Source organism: Microcaecilia unicolor, chromosome 8 (genome assembly GCF_901765095.1).
Source record: "Microcaecilia unicolor chromosome 8, aMicUni1.1, whole genome shotgun sequence".
Lineage (NCBI taxonomy): Eukaryota > Metazoa > Chordata > Amphibia > Gymnophiona > Siphonopidae > Microcaecilia > Microcaecilia unicolor.
In genome coordinates this window covers 235,293,283-235,310,309 of record NC_044038.1, presented here as the reverse complement: position 1 = coordinate 235,310,309, position 17,027 = coordinate 235,293,283, and the positions used below count along the sequence as shown (strand labels likewise).

General features: G+C 47.7%; 1 protein-coding gene across 1 annotated transcript in view; it reads right to left on the bottom strand.

Moving 5' to 3' along the window:
• Positions 1–17,027, bottom strand: part of L3MBTL1 (L3MBTL histone methyl-lysine binding protein 1) — an 84,363-nt gene that overhangs the window by 5,618 nt on the left and 61,718 nt on the right. Inside the window, 4 exon segments of the mRNA XM_030212521.1 lie at positions 1,322–1,371; positions 1,600–1,797; positions 7,093–7,192; positions 9,756–9,870. Of these exon segments, the coding sequence (XP_030068381.1) occupies positions 1,322–1,371; positions 1,600–1,797; positions 7,093–7,192; positions 9,756–9,870 (463 nt within the window).

The following is a 17,027-nucleotide window of genomic DNA, read 5'->3' as shown; positions in this document are numbered from 1 at the left end:
TCTATTGGTCCATAAAATCATTCATGGAAATGCTCCGGCATACATGTCAGACCTTATTGATTTACCTCCCAGGAACGCTAAAAACTCAGCACGTACATTCTCGGGACTTCACTTCCCTAGTTGTAAAAGTTTAAAATACAAACTAGTACATGCATCCTGCTTTTCTTACATTGGCACACAACTGTGGAATACACTACCACTTAACGTAAAAAATATTCACGACCTTACCAACTTTCGAAAATCACTAAAGACCTACCTTTTTAACAAGACTTACCATAATAATCAATAACAGGAACTCCAACACATCATTACTTACTAAAGAATCTATCTGTTTTTTGATTTATAGAATTGTTTAATCAATCTGTTTCTGATTTATTGAATTGATTATATCCATTATGTTACACTTGCTCTTTATGTAACCAATTGTTTTATCTACTCTTGATTGGCGATTGTCAGGATGTATTATTGTAAGCCACATTGAGTCTGCAAATAGGTGGGAAAATGTGGGATACAAATGCAACAAATAAATAAATAAGTTTGCATATTAATACTTTTTAAGTATTTAAACGTCTGTATCACTTGCCTCCATCCCTCCAGGGTTTACACATTGAGGTCCAGACGCCGCCCTTTCTGCCTCGTTTCACCCTTTGCCTGGAATAGACTTCCTGAACTGATACGTCAGGCCCCATCCCTACCCATCTTCAAATCCTTGCTCAAAGCCCATCTTTTCGACTCTGCTTTTGGCACTTAACCTAACCATTACTCCTCTATTCAATACCACTACCAATCTGTCTGTATTATGCATTTGCATACCTTAATTGTCTTTAGCTGTTTAGATCTATTAGTCTGTCCCTATGAACTATTGTGTAATCAGATGTACTATGCTGTCCTAATTTGATTGTCTCTGTTGTTATGTCCTTTAGATTGTAAGCTCTTTTGAGCAGGGACTGTCTCTCTTCATGTTTGACTGTACAGCATTGCGTAAGTCTGGTAGCGCTTTAGAAATGTTGAGTAGTAGTAGGTCTTCAAGTCTTTTCCCATACATCTTTTGGCAGAAGACCCATTCCATTTTTGTCACCTTCCTCTGAACCGCCTCAAATCTTTTGATGTCCTTAGTGAGATACGGCCTCCAAAACTGAACAGAGTGCTCCAAATAGGGCCTCACCAACGACTTGTATAGAGGCATTAACAACTCCTTTCTTACCACTTAAATCTAGGCAGCGGGCTCCTTGTAGGATTACCCCCCTATGTGCCAGAAATATGCTTAAAATGAACAACTGGTATCTAAGTTTTCTAAGGCATCAAGAAATATGTCACTTACTCTGGAAGTGGTCTTGCTGGATCTTCCGATACTTTGGCGGCCGCCCAATCCTGCCAAGACAAGAGAGAAGTTTTCCAGGCTCGCCTTTAAATCAAGATAGGGCAGCTTTACATTCTCCATCAATACCTCTTTATGAAAACCTCTTTTTTATACAGATTTCTTGATACATTCTGAGGCACATTTTCAAAGCACTTAAACTTACAAAGTTGCATAGTAAGTTTAAGGGCTTTGATGTGTGAGGTGAGCTCTTCTCTAATGCAGCATGTTTCCAGTGTTACCTTCCATGGTGTCGTGATTTTTTCCGCTGAGAGAAGGCGATCAAGTTACGCTTGCGGACTGAGGGCTCGGTGTCCGACAGGTCAGCCTTCAGCCGGCCTTGGTTCTTCTCTGCCAGTGGGCATCCCGAGAGGCAGTGATGGGCTGTGAACCTCCCTGTTACATGTCCTGAGCCATCACAGCCTGGAGTGGGGCATTTTCTACAGACAGAAGGAGTGGGGAAAATAAGAGCAGACACAATACTAAGGATTAACTTCAGAAGCTACAACTTATAGGCCCCGTTTACTAAGCCGTGCTATAGGCGCGCTAGTGTTTTTAGCGTGTGCTAAAAACGCTAGCGCACCTTAGTAAACAGGGCCCTATATTAGGGCTAGCCTTAGAGCTGTTGGAGAGGTGTAGCAGCAATTTGGAAATCCGTAGGAGGCACTACAGAGCACCATGCTCTCGGATTGCTGGCACGCTCCCAAAGAATCCATTCCTCCTCGAGGAACCCCATTCTCTCTCATCTGCATAGGGTGCCACTAGGTTTAAGGCCAGCCCTGCTTTCAGAACCAGTGTGAATGCAAATTAACAGCACATCCCTAATATTGATGATGATGCTGTCTGTTTTGTTTCATTTCATTTGGTGTTGCATAAATGTTGTTAGTGTGCGCTAAAATGTTTTAGCGTACATTAAGCAAAGTTACTGACTTATAACAAGTGTTTTCCGAGGACAGCAGGACATCATATCCTCACATCTGGGTGCTGTAATCTGATGGAGCAAGCAGCAGAGAAATTCCCTAGCGTTTTAAGTATGTGCACCACGTGTGCGCCTTCCTGCTCACCAACACCACATGGGATACAGAATACAATTCCTCGGCGAGAAGGGCAGGGGTGTGAGAATGTGTCCTGCTGTCCTCTGAGAACACCTGCTACAAGTCAGTAACTTCACTTTCTCCGAGGACAAGTAGGACATCATAACCTCACATATAAGAATCCCTAACTACCAGGGTGTCCGAAATGTAACAAGCCTGCAACTAACAAGGCCAAACCTATATTTTCTTATAAATGTTCTTCTTTTGTAACAACTCGGAACAGAAACAAATGGGCCTGGGGGGAGAAGTTGGATTCTAGACCCCATACAAATGATAAAGGACTGTCTGATGAAACTAGCTGTCATGTCAGGACTCCTGCTCAAGACAGTAATGAGATGTGAATGTGTGGATAGATGAACATGTTGCAGCTTTGCACATCTCTGTTATGGAGATTGATCTCAGGTGGGCTACCAATACAGATATGACTCTTGCGTTATGAGCAGTAACATGACCTTCCAGATTCAGCCCAGATGCAATCTACAAGCATAGGAGCCAACTTTTCAAAATTATTGGGGGTTCTAAGCCTGATGGAAATAACCCCTCCCTGAACACATACAAGGAATTTTCTCAATATTGGGGGTGCTCAAGCACCCACAGAGCCAGCTCCTATGTCTACAAGCCAAATGGATAGTGTTTGTTTACTGATGGCAGGCCCAATTCTGTTGGGGTCAAAAGAAGCAAAAAAACTAGGTGGACTGTCTATGGGCTTTAGTCCACTCCAGAGAGAAGTCAGGGATCTTTTGCAGTCCAGAATGTGCAGTAGAGGCTGACTGAATTTTGCATTCAACCTTGTTTTGGTTTCATTGGTAAAAGCTGGGGCCCAGCTGGTTGGTTCACGTCCTCAGCATGTATTAGGGACAAATCAGTGGCCTAGTACCGGCTCAGTGGAGGCTGACGCGTCTGTTCTGCTTTCATGTGAGGGGGGGAAGATACCCTGTTTGCGAGGATGCTTCTCGACGCTGTGCCTCATTACATGTACTTGGTGCGGGATTGGAAGATACCGAATGCTGATGGGCTCTATCAATGGTTGATGTTGAAGAAGGAGAAGACTTCCATGATGCTGATGCGCCCCCCATGTCCGATGCAGTTCTGGGAGCCTTACAGACCAAAGCTGAAGTCGATGGACTGATCTTTTCAGCACTAAAAATATTTTTTGCACTGATGTTCTCAGTTCCTAATGCTTCTTGATGAAAGCTGTGAGCTTTAATACCAAGAAGGATTTTGGTTGGGTCTCAGATATGACAGACACCAAGAATAAGTGTCCATGAAGGACATGGTCCTGGCACACCTGGAATACTTTTTAAAACCACTGACAGTTTTCTGGGACATGCTAGGAAAAATAGCTGAAGCAAAATCAAACAGCTCAATTTTGTCAAAAAAAGGGGAAAGTTACCCAAACAGGTGCTCAAGGCCCATGAGGGCCAAGGGGGAGCTACAGAAAAATAATGAAACTTATGAAAATGCCTAAAAAATATAAGAAAAGCCAAAGGAAAGAAGGGGAGACCTGGTCCCATGCAAGGAAGAAGCAAAAGGGCATTGAAGAAACACAAAACCAGGACTTGCCGTGAGGGGGAAAATAACAAAATGGTGCAAGTGAGGAAGAACAGACAAACAGGTCCTCTCATCTCTGCAGAAAAAAAGACAGATTGTCCTGGTCCCCTGCACTGTAGGCAGGCAGGAAGGCGCAAATACGCGTGATGAAGTTTCTTAAAGGCTTTTACAACCTCTACATTGAAGAGTCTCTGCTTCGGACTCCGTCAGATGACATAAGCTAGATGTGAGGATATGATGTCCCGCTTGTCCTCAGAGAAACAGTTTAAAGTGTCTAGTTAAACATGCACTAAAATAGTTTAGTGCATGTAATTATTTTAGTGTTAAAATTATGTGCACCAAAATGAAATGACATAACACATGAACCATTTTTTTGCTCATACATTTCTTTAATACACACAATTAGTTTATGCACAGTGTTGCAGCAGATATAATAGGCACAATTTTTTGATTGGTTCAGAGACCCTGAATTTATTCTTATAAATGCATGTTGCTGACTGCATACAGTGAATTTTTCCTTCTGACTTGATATCCACTCACTGGGAAGAATGCAATGGCTTTTCAAGTACTTAATCAGGTTCTTAAATCTGTCACCTCAGCACTCTTTCTCCCATAAAGCTTCAGTATCATGCATTCTTCCTGCCACATGTGGACAAATGCTCCACCCGCATGTGGTAGAAAACACCAATCCAGCAGTCTCTCTGAAAACTGGATTTCCAATCTTTGTATTTTTAGTTGGAATGAGGAGACCGCTAACAAAAAACCTGACCCTACTTCAGGGGCCTGCTGACAGTGATCTGGGCCTCTGGACAACCAACCACCTATCAAAAGTGATAACACAGGCTGGAGGAAAGTGGGCCCCCTACTGCTGTGGGCCCTCCAGTGGTCAGTCTGCCTCTGCCCTACTTTCTTTCTGAATATTAGGTACAAAGTGATAAGTGATTTGTACCCAAGTGAGCTGTTTGAAAATTGTTCCTCTAATGTTTGGACAAGTGCTGCCCCCTGCTGGGCTCAGATTCAAATTTCACTATTTATTAAAGGTCAGTGTGGTCATTTTCAAAGCCCTCTATGCAAGTAAATAGCAATTAATCCTGGCAGTGGTTCCCAAACCTGGTCTTGGAGGCACCCCAGCCTATCAAGTTTTCAGGATACCTGCAATGAAAATTCATATGAGAGATATGCATGCAGTGGAGGTAGTATATGCAAATCTCTCATTAGTAAAAGGACCCCTTAATGTAGAAGCCTTCCTGCTAGTGGTGGGCATTCATTTGTGCAGGAAGCGATTACTCCCCTTCCCAGTAGTGAGGGACACTCGTTTGTGCAGGAAGTGATTACTCCCCTTCCCGCTGGTGAGGGACACTCGTTTATCCAGGAACTGATTACTCCCCTTCCCGCTGGTGAGAGATACTCGTTTGTGCAGGAAGTGCTTACTCCCCTTCCCACTGGTGAGAGATACTAATTTGTGCAGGAAGTGATTACTTCCCTTTCCGCTGGTGAGGGACACTCGTTTGTGCAGGAAGTGATTACTTCACTTACCGCTGTTGAGGGACACTCGTTTGTGGAGGAAGTGCTTACTCCCCTTCCCACTGGTGAGAGATACTAATTTGTGCAGGAAGTGATTACTTCCCTTTCCGCTGGTGAGGGACACTCGTTTGTGCAGGAAGTGATTACTTCACTTACCGCTGTTGAGGGACACTCGTTTGTGCAGGAAGTGAATACTGCCCTTCCCGCTGGTGAGGGACACTCGTTTGTGCAGGAAGTGATTACTGCCCTTCCCGCTGGTGAGAGATACTCATTTGTGCAGGAAGTGATTACTGCCCTTCCTGCTGGTAAGAGACACTCGTTTGTGCAGGAAGTGATTACTCCCCTTCCCGCTGGTGAGAGATACTCGTTTGTGCAGGAAGTGATTACTCCCCTTCCTGCTGCTGAGGGACACTCGTTTGTGCAGGAAGTGATTACTCCCCTTCCCGCTGGTGGGAGACACTCGTTTGTGCAGGAATGATTACTGCCCTTCCCGCTGGTGAGAGATACTCGTTTGTGCAGGTAGTGATTACTGCCCTTCCCGCTGGTGAGGGACACTCGTTTATGCAGGAAGTGATTACTTCCCTTCCTGCTGTTGCGGGACACTCGTTTGTGCAGGAAGTGATTACTTCCCTTCCCGCAGGTGAGGGGTACTCGTTTGTGCAGGAAGTGATTACTCCCCTTCCCACTGGTGAGAGATATTAGTTTGTGCAGGAAGTGATTACTCCCCTCCTCGCTGGTGAGAGATACTCATTTGTGCAGGAAGTGATTACTCCCCTTCCCGCTGGCAAGAGACACTTGCTTGTGCAGGAAGTGATTACTCCCCTTCCTGCTAGTAAGAGACATTCGTTTGTGCAGGAAGTGATTACTCCCCTTCCCGCTGGTGGGAGACACTCGTTTGTGCAGGAATGATTACTGCCCTTCCCGCTGGTGAGATATACTCGTTTGTGCAGGTAGTGATTACTGCCCTTCCTGCTGGTGAGAGATACTCGTTTGTGCAGGAAGTGATTACTGCCCTTCCCGCTGGTGAGATATACTCGTTTGTGCAGGTAGTGATTACTGTCCTTCCTGCTGGTGAGAGATACTCGTTTGTGCAGGAAGTGATTACTCCCCTTCCCACTGGTGAGAGATATTAGTTTGTGCAGGAAGTGATTACTCCCCTTCCCGCTGGTGGGAGACACTCGTTTGTGCAGGAATGATTACTTCCCTTCCCGCTGGTGAGAGATACTCATTTGTGCAGGAAGTGATTACTCCCCTTCCTCCTGCTGAGGGTCACTCGTTTGTGCAGGAAGTGATTACTCCCCTTCCCGCTGGTGAGAGACACTCGTTTGTGCAGGAAGTGATTACTCAACTTCCTGCTGGTGAGAGACATTCGTTTGTGCAGGAAGTGATTACTCCCCTTCCCGCTGATGGGAGACACTCATTTGTGCAGGAAGTGATTACTCCCCTTCCCGCTGGTAAGGGATGGCTCTCGTTTGTACAGGAAATTATTACTCCCCGCTGGTAAGGGATGGCACTCACCTCTGCAAGAAGTGATCACTTTAGTTCCTTCTCATGAGGGTCACTCACCTGTGGTGGAAGCTGTACTTAGAGCTTTTTGTGTGAGTGATTCCCTTACAGCCCAGCGATGGACAAGTCGCCTGACTGGAGACAGTTGATTCTTTTGGTCCTAAAACAGAATTAGAGCTAGTAGAACACAGACAGGTTTCCACGTACTCCTTGTGTACAAAGCAGTCATCATAAGACCTAGTTCAAAAAGTCATATATCCATCCTAATAATCTAGGCCCTGATATTTAAACTCCATGGTCGGTGTTTTAAAGTTGTTGACAGATATTCAGCACTGGATTATATTGGAGCTGAATATCAGGGTATAAGGTGGCTGCTGGAAGTTATAGCTGGCCTAATTTTTCCAGATAGTTATCTGGGTATTGGCGCTGAATCTCAGCGGTACCTGGATAACTTCTGGCTCTGGCACTACTCAGCAATGCTGGGGTGGTCAGTGAAAATTTTCAGTGGTATGATCTGGATTAGACCCCCCTCTGACCTCCCCTCCCATGGCAACCATTTTTCGACCCCCTCTCAGCCTTACCGAGGTTCACTGGTATCTAGTGGAGCAAGAGCAATGCCCACTCGCTCCCACACTCAGTGATCCCAAGTTCAAATCTGGTCACCGAGACCTCTGGCCATAATCCCACAGATCAGGCTTCGTGGGGTGGGGGAACTGCCTATGCTAGGACTGGAGCATTTTTGAAAGAGAAGGGCGCCCATCTTTTGACACAAATTGGGAGATTGGCGTCCTTCTCTCAGGGTCGCCCAAATCGGCATTATCAAAAGCCAATTTTGGGCGTCCTCAACTGCTTTCCGTCGCGGGGACGACCAAAGTTCCCGGGGGTGTGTCGGTAGTGTACCGAAGGCGGGACGGGGGCGTGCTTAAGAGATGGCGTCCTTGGCCGATAATGGAAAAAAGAAGGGCGTCCCTGACGAGCATTTGGCCGACTTTACTTGGTCCATTTTTTTTCACGACCAAGCCTCGAAAAGGTGCCCGAACTGACCAGATGACCTCCCCTTACTCGCCCAGTGGTCACCAACCCCCTCCCACCCCAAAAAAATTTTAAAAACATTTTTTGCCAGCCTCTAATGTCATACCCAGCTCCATCACAGCAGTATACAGGTCCCTGGAGCAGTTTTTAGTGGGTGCAGTGCACTTCAGGCAGGTGGACCCAGGCCCATGCCCCCCTACCTGTTACACTTGTGGTGGTAAATGTGAGCCCTCCAAAACCTACCCGAAACCCACTGTACCCTTCACCCATAAGGGCTATGGTAGTGTTGTACAGTTATGGGGAGTGGTTTTTTTTTTTTTGGGGGGGGGGGGGGGGTTGGGGGGCTCAGCACCCAAGGTAAGGGAGCTATGCATCTGGGAGCAATTTGTGAAGTCCACAGCAGTACCTCCTAGGGTGCCCAGTTGGTGTCCTGGCATGTGAGGGGGACCAGTGCACTACGAATACTGGCTCCTCCCATGACCAATTGCCTTGGATTTGGTCGTTTTTGAGATGGGCGTCCTCGGTTTCCATTATCGGTGAAAACCAAGGTCGCCCATCTCTAAGGTCGACCATCTCAACATTTAGGTTGACCATCTGTTAGGTCAACCTAAATGTTGAGATTTGGGCGTCCCCGACCGTATTATCGAAACAAAAGATGGACACCCATCTTGTTTCGATAATACGGGATGCCCCGCCCCTTTGCGGGGACGTCCTCAGAGATGGGCACCCTTAGAGATAGTCATCCCCGTTCGATTATCCCCCTCTGTGAGGCTCATTTTCAAAGCATTTTCAGATTTACTATGTAACTCTGTAAGCCTACGGGGCCTTTATTACTAAACTGCGGTGGCCGTTTTTGTCGCATGCTGATGCCCTTTATACCACAGCAGGTAAAAAGTCCGAAAAAAAGAAATGACCATGCGGTAAGTTTTCACATGGCCATTTCAGGGGAGCACTTACCACCACTCATTGAGGTAACGGTAAGGGCAACTCGGCGGTAATATTTTTTGGAATTCTTGGTAGCAGTGGAAATGCGCGCTGGGGGCAGAACTACACATTAGGCCTGCCCTAGTTCTGATTTGCCGCACAGCAACCCTTTAATAAAAGAGCCCCTAACTGCTTTGAAAATACACCTCTGTATCATCCAAATTTACCTCATATTCTAATTGTGCATCATACTGTCATTTAGCGTAGGTGCCAATATTTCAGAAGGAGTGTGGGTACTAAGCACCATAGTAGATTACGGCAGATAAAGACCTGTGCAGTCCATCCAGTCTGCCCACCAGTCACACTCATTATCAATTCAAGATAAAACTAACAACGAATGTGGTATAAAAATACTTGATCCTACAATTTCTTTGCCATGTTCAAGACATAGACCATAGAAGACCCCCCAGCATTATCCTTACGTTCCAACTACTGCAGTTGCTGTCAAAGCCCTCTCCAGCCCTTCCCCATAACAATGCAAATTACTCCTCCCTGAACATAATGAAGGAGCTTGTTCAATTTGAGGGTGCTCAGCACCCACTGGCACCTATAGAGCTGGTTCCTGACACATTTGTTTATTTTATGATTGCTATGCTGGAAGACAGAGCAGAGTGTATGTATGTAAAGTGCAGGATGGAACTAATACCACTGTATGGAAGTGCATTGGATAAACTTGTATGGGTAATAGGATTGGCACCAGTACTTACTGAGTGGGTGCTGCAGTGGATGCCCAGTTTTGGCACACCATCCCATGGGATGAATGTCTGGATGATCTGCATCAATCCAGAAATCGTAGATGTGACTCCAACCATCAAAATGGATCTAAAGAGACAAGCAACATTTCCACAGTTTCACTGTACCTCAGAATCTGGCAGTATGACATGGTTGAACCCAGAGGAAGGATCCTTAATAAAGGCTGAGTCTTCACACACCAAGTATTTATGGGTCAAATACGGAAGTCTCCTGTATACAGTGAAAAGAGACCATACAGCTTCCCCAGCTTTGCCAATATACCTCATTTCTGACCTGGGCTACTCATGGCTAGTGGATTCCTAGATCCCACACAACTCCCCACAAAAGGGGTAATTCTATAAAGAGCCAAGAAGGTATCTATTCTATAAAGAAAAGTAGGCACCTATTTTCCTTTATAGCAAGGGTCCTCAAATCCAGTCCTCAAGGTCCACAGCCCAGCCTGGTTTTCAGGATTTCCACAATGAATATATATGAGATCTGCATGCAATGGACACAGTGAATGCAAACAGATCTCAAAAACAAAACCTCTCTTGTATAATCTGCAAAGTACTTATTGCAACACTATATCCCTGTGGAGTGCAAAAAATGTGTAAGATTTTTTGCACTCCACAGGTATATAGTGTTGCAATAAATACTTTGCAGAATATACAAGAGGTTTTTTTGTTTTGAGATTTACATACTCTTATCCTCTTACTTGTTGAATTATTGCAAATAGATCTCATACATATTCATTGCAGAAATCCTGAAAACTAGGCTGGGTTATGGACCTTGAGGATTGGAGTCGAGGATCTCTGCTTTACGGAATACTAGGGTAGCAGATATTTTAGCAAAGATCACTTACAGTGGCCACAGAGTTGGTGTAAATGTTCATGCCTAGATTGCTCATCAAACGCACGTAAATTATAGCAAGCTCTAAATTATATATGTAACTGTGCACTGCCCAGACTCTGCCCATGTGCACACCCAGCTTCAAAGTAAGTACCATCGCACTTAGATACCATGTTATAGAATAGTGCACAGCTAGAATACTGGCTATGTGCGTATGCGTTGTTGGTCACTTGAGCGTGCGACAGTTAAGCATGTCTGAAACATTAGTGTGCAACTTTTCAACACGTGCCATTTTGTCAAGTGTAACATTTCAGCGTGTGCCACTTGAGCGTGCATCATGTATTCTTGCAACACCTGTGACTGTGCATCTCTTAAGGAGGCCAACAGGTTAAGCATGGAATTTTGTTGCTAGTCGAGGCATAGAGATTTATAAGTCCTCTAAAGGCAGAGATAAAATATACTTAAACAGCTGTTCTTATCGTTTCTCTTGGAAAAACAAGTCCACTAGAAATTGGAAATGCAACCGACAGTGTTGCAATGGTGGTTTAACTACCTCGTTGGATTACAATTATTTATTTATTTATTTGTTGCATTTGTATCCCACATTTTCCCACCTGCTGCTAATGCCCTCTTTTCAAGAATTAAGACCTCACAACAATCTGCCTGATCCTTCCAAATTTTGGGTGGTCAAGGAGACAGTCAAATTTCAAAAAAATATAAAAATGTGAATTCTCAAATTATTAATTTAATTTGAGTACTCTATTAATAATACTGATCATAAAAAGCGTTGTCTAGTATAGTTTCTCCGAGGACAAGCAGGCTGCTTGTTCTCACAAATGGGTGACGTCCACGGCAGCCCCTCCAATCAGAGATCTTCCTAGCAACAGAGTTTGCTAGTCCTCACGCGCGCCTGTGATGCGCGTATGCGCGGCCGTCTTCCCGCCCGAAATTGCTCATGTTCGCTAATCTCCTTTTTTCCGCGGCTTGGGACAGCTGTTTTTTCGGTCGCTCCGCGCCCCTTGGCGATCCCTCGCAATTCGCGGTTTTTTCGCTAAAAAATTTCTAACTTTTTCCTTTATCTCTAGTGTTGGCCCGTAAGTTTTCTTTCGTGGTCGATTGTGGCTTTTTTCGCTGCTCGTTCGTTTTTTGGTGAGCTATTGGTGCCCCTTTTTTCACCATCGCGGACTTCGATTTTGCCGGCGAGATTTTTCCGCCCATGTCATCGAAGCCTTCCAGCGGCGTCAAACCGTGCACCCAGTGCAGCCGGATAATCTCTCTCACTGATAGGCACGCTTCTTGCCTTCAGTGTCTGGGGGCTGGGCACCGTCCTCAGGCCTGTAATCTCTGTCTTCTTTTGAAGAGGAGAACTCAGGCGGTGAGATTAGCCCAGTGGAACTGTTTGTTCGGGGCTTCATCCAGCGCGTCGACATCCTCAGTCCCGCGGTCCTCGACATCGGAGCCTTCGGTACCGCGCCCAGCATAGACTTCGGTACCGCGTCCATCGGTACCGGCATCGACATCGAGGCCTTCGGTATCGAGGTCATCGGCGAGTGCAGCTAAGAGACCGGGATCGTTCCTCCTGAGGATGTCGTCGGAGGGTGCTTCGATGTCTGGAGTGCAGGTGAAGGCTGTCCATTCCCCTGCTGGTGGCGGTGAGCCCATGAGCAGGTCTCCGCCTGTCTCGAGGGCTCCCGCGGTACAGCCCCCCCGGAATCGACCCTCTTCGGACCCGGACCCGAGGAAGCGTTTGGATTCGACGTCTTCCTCTTCGATACCAGGGGGTACCAATGCCGTGCGTCGTGCGAAGGCAAAGAAGCACCAGCATCGGTCACCCTCCAAGCGTGGTACCGAAAGCTCTGGGTCGCCGGTACCACCGGCACCCAAGCATCGACATCGGGAGGACCGCTCACCCTCCATTCAGGAGATGTCGATGCGTTCTCCTGTGGACAGCCAGGTACCGCCTCCCCAGCAAAAGTCAGGGGCGGGCTTTTGACTGGCTCCTGCAGAGCATAGCCGACGTCCCAGTGCCTGTGCCGGACGGCCTACCGGTCGGGGGGGGGGGGGAGGTTAACATTTTTTCACCAAAGGTGGCCTCTTGTAACCTCCGATCAGTGGGTTCTCAAAATAGTCCGGCTAGGGTACTCTCTGAATTTGACCTCAATGCCTCCAAATTGCCCACCGGGAGCTCAATTCTTCAGCTTCCAGCACAGGCAGGTACTTGCAGAGGAACTCTCCGCCCTTCTCAGTGCCAATGCGGTCGAGCCCGTGCCACCGGGGCAAGAAGGGCTGGGATTCTATTCCAGGTCCTTTCTTGTGGAAAAGAAAACAGAGAGGATGCGTCCCATCCTAGACCTAAGGGCCCTGAACAAATATCTGGTCAAGGAAAAGTTCAGGATGCTTTCCCTGGGCACCCTTCTTCCCATGATTCAACAAGATGATTGGCTATGCTCTCTGGACTTAAAGGATGCCTATACGCACATCCCGATTCTGCCAGCTCACAGGCAGTATCTTCGATTTCGTCTGGGAACACGGCATTTTCAGTACTGTGTGCTACCCTTTGGGCTCGCCTCCGCGCCCAGGGTATTCACCAAATGCCTAGCCATAGTAGCGGCTTCTCTACGCAGGCTGGGAGTGCATGTGTTCCCTTACCTCGACGATTGGCTGGTAAAGAACACCTCCGAGGCAGGAGCTCAGCAGTCCATGCAGGTGACTATTCGACTCCTGGAGCTGCTAGGGTTTGTGATAAATTATCCAAAGTCTCACCTTCTTCCAGATCAGAAACTCGAATTCATAGGAGCTCTGCTGGATTCCCAGATGGCCCGTGCCTACCTCCCAGAGACCAGGGCCGACAATCTGCTGTCCCTCGTCTCCTCGGTGCGGGCGTCGCAGCAGATCACAGCTCGGCAGATGTTGAGATTGCTCGGCCACATGGCCTCCATGGTTCACGTGACTCCCATGGCCCGCCTTTTTATGAGATCTGCTCAATGGACCCTAGCCTCCCAGTGGTGCCAAGCTGCTGGGAGCCTAGAGGACGTGGTCCGTCTGTCCACGAGGTTTCTCCTCTCCCTTCATTGGTGGACAATTCGAGCCAATTTGACCCTGGGACGTCCCTTCCAGATTCCTCAGCCGCAAAAGGTGCCTGCCACGGACGCGTCACTCCTGGGGTGGGGAGCGCATGTCGATGGGCTCCACACCCAGGGGACTTGGTCCGTCCAGGAACAAGGTCTACAGATCAACCTCCTGGAGTTGCGAGTGGTCTGGAACGCTCTGAAGGCTTTCAGAGATTGGCTGTCCCATCAAATTATCCAAATTCAGACAGACAACCAGGTTGCTATGTATTACATCAACAAGCAGGGGGACACCGGATCTCGTCCCCTGTGTCGGGAAGCCATCAGCTTGTGGCACTGGGCATGCCGGTTCGGCATGTGGCTCCAGGCCACATATCTGGCAGGCGTAAACAACAGTCTGGCCGACAGATTGAGCAGGATCATGCAACCGCATGAGTGGTCGCTCAGTTCCAGAGTGGTTCGCGAGATCTTCCAAGTGTGGGGCACCCCCTTGGTGGACCTCTTTGCCACTCAGACCAATCACAAGGTCCCTCAGTTCTGTTCCAGACTGCAGACCCACGGCAGACTGGCGTCGGATGCTTTCCTTCTGTTTTGGGGGGAAGGCCTCCTGTACGCGTATCCTCCCATTCCTCTGATAGGGAGGACTTTGCTGAAACTCAAGCAAGACAGGGGAACTATGATCCTGATTGCTCCTTTTTGGCCTCGTCAGATCTGGTTCCCTCTTCTTCTGGAATTGTCTTCCGAAGAACCGTGGAGATTGGACTGCTTTCCAACCCTCATCACACAGAACGAGGGGGCGCTCCTCCATCCCAACCTTCGGTCTCTGGCCCTCACAGCCTGGATGTTGAGAACGTAGACTTCGCCTCCTTGGGTCTCTCAGAGGGTGTCTCCTGAGTCTTGCTTGCTCCCAGGAAAGATTCTACCAAGAGGAGTTATTTTTTCCTCTGGCGCCGGTTTCCTGTGTGGTGTGATGGCAAGGCCTTAGATCCTCGTTCTTGTCCTACACAGAACCTGCTTGAATACCTTCTACATTTATCAGAGTCTGGTCTTAAAACCAACTCTGTAAGGGTTCATCTTAGCACGATTAGTGCATACCATTACCATGTGGAAGGTAAGCCGATCTCGGGACAGCCTTTAGTGGTTCGCTTCATGAGAGGTTTGCTTTTGTCGAAGCCCCCAGTCAAGCCTCCTACAGTGTCATGGGATCTCAATGTCATTCTCACCCAGCTGATGAAACCTCCTTTTGAGCCACTGGATTCCTGTCATCTGAAGTACTTGACCTGGAAGGTCATTTTCTTGGTGGCAGTTACTTCAGTGAGCTGCAAGCCTTGGTAGCTCATGCTCCTTATACCAAATTTCATCATAACAGAGTAGTCCTCCGCACTCACCCTAAGTTCTTGCCGAAGGTGGTGTCGGAGTTCCATCTGAACCAGTCAATTGTCTTGCCAACATTCTTCCCCTGTCCTCATACCCGCCCTGCTGAGCGTCTACTGCACACATTGGACTGCAAGCGAGCATTGGCCTTCTATCTGGAGCGGACAAGCCCACACAGACAGTCCGCCCAACTTTTTGTTTCTTTTGATCCCAACAGGAGGGGAGTGGCTGTGGGGAAACGCACCATTTCAAATTGGCTAGCAGACTGCATTTCCTTCACTTACGCCCAGGCTGGGCTGACTCTTGAGGGTCATGTCACGGCTCATAGTGTTCAAGCCATGACGGCGTCAGTGGCCCACTTGAAGTCAGCCACTATTGAAGAGATTTGCAAGGCTGCGACGTGGTCATCTGTCCACACATTCACATCTCACTACTGCCTTCAGCAGGATTCCCGACGCGACAGTCGGTTCGGGCAGTCGGTGCTGCAGAATCTGTTTGGGGTTTAGAATCCAACTCCACCCCCCTAGGCCCATTTTTATTCTGTTCCAGGCTGCACTCTCAGTTAGTTGGAAAAGTTTAGGTCAATCTCAGTTATGTCCTCGCCGTTGCAAGGCCCTATTGACCATGTTTGTTGTTTTGAGTGAGCCTGGGTGCTAGGGATACCCCATTTGTGAGAACAAGCAGCCTGCTTCTCCTCGGAGAAAGCGAATGCTACATACCTGTAGAAGGTATTCTCCGAGGACAGCAGGCTGATTGTTCTCACCTACCCGCCCACCTCCCCTTTGGAGTTGTGTCTTCCCTTCTCTTGTTTTTGCTTGGTACGGGACTAGCGAGCACGAGCGATTTCGGGCAGGAAGACGGCCGCGCATGCGCGCATCACGGGCACGTGCGAGGACTAGCAAACTCTGTTGCTAGGAAGATCTCCGATCGGAGGGGCTGCCGTGGACGTCACCCATTTGTGAGAACAATCAGCCTGCTGTCCTCGGAGAATACCTTCTACAGGTATGTGGCATTCGCTTTATAAAATCAATTTGAATGTTTAAAGTGAACAACATCTATTTCTTTTTTAACCATGGTGCTATATGGATTTGTTTCTTTACAAATTTTTTACGTTTTTTATTTTTCGGCCCTTTTTAAACTTTTGCTTTGTTATGGATTTGTATTAGGGCTGTTCATTTAACACATTTAACGCAATTAATGTATTAAAATGTTTAACTTGCGCTAATAATTTTAATGCGATTAATTGCATCATGCTGCTCTCTCCTACCGCTTCCCCCTCCCTCCCCGGTGCTTCTGCATGTTCTCTCCTACTTGCTGCTGTACACTGGCAGCCTTTTCTCTCCTGCCACCCCCCTCTCTGGCATCTCATCCCACCCACCCACCACCCTCCGAACTTGCCTTGTACACACAGCGGCATTAAGCACACGCTGCTCCACTCCTCTCTGAAACCGGAGCCCTCCCCCTCTAGTGTCCCACCTTCTCTGATGAAACTTCCTGTTTCTTGCTGCAGGAGTCAGAAACTAGAGAGGGAGGGCTCCGGTTACAGAGAGGAGTGGAGCAGCGTGTGCTTAATGCCACCACATAAGTTTGGAGGGCCACGTGTGGCAGGGGTGGGATGAGATGCCAGAGCGCAATGGCAGCAGAGAAAAGGCTGACGGTGTGTAGTAGGGAGAAAAGGAGAGAACAAGCTACAGGAGCATCGGAGAGGGAGGGGGACAGTGGTAGGACAGAAAAATATATGCAGGATGGAGGAACAGTCTGAGAGAGTCACAGGGTGGTAGGAAAGAAAAGGCTGTTGGTGTGTGTGGGGGGGGGAGGGGTAGGAGAGAATGCGGGGCAGCTGGACAGAAAAGCTGCAGGAAACGAGATTGTGCCACTGGGGAGGAGAGGAAGGGAAAGAATGAGATGAGATGTTGCCTACAGAGTAGGCAGTAGAAGAGAGATGGTGCCCATTGA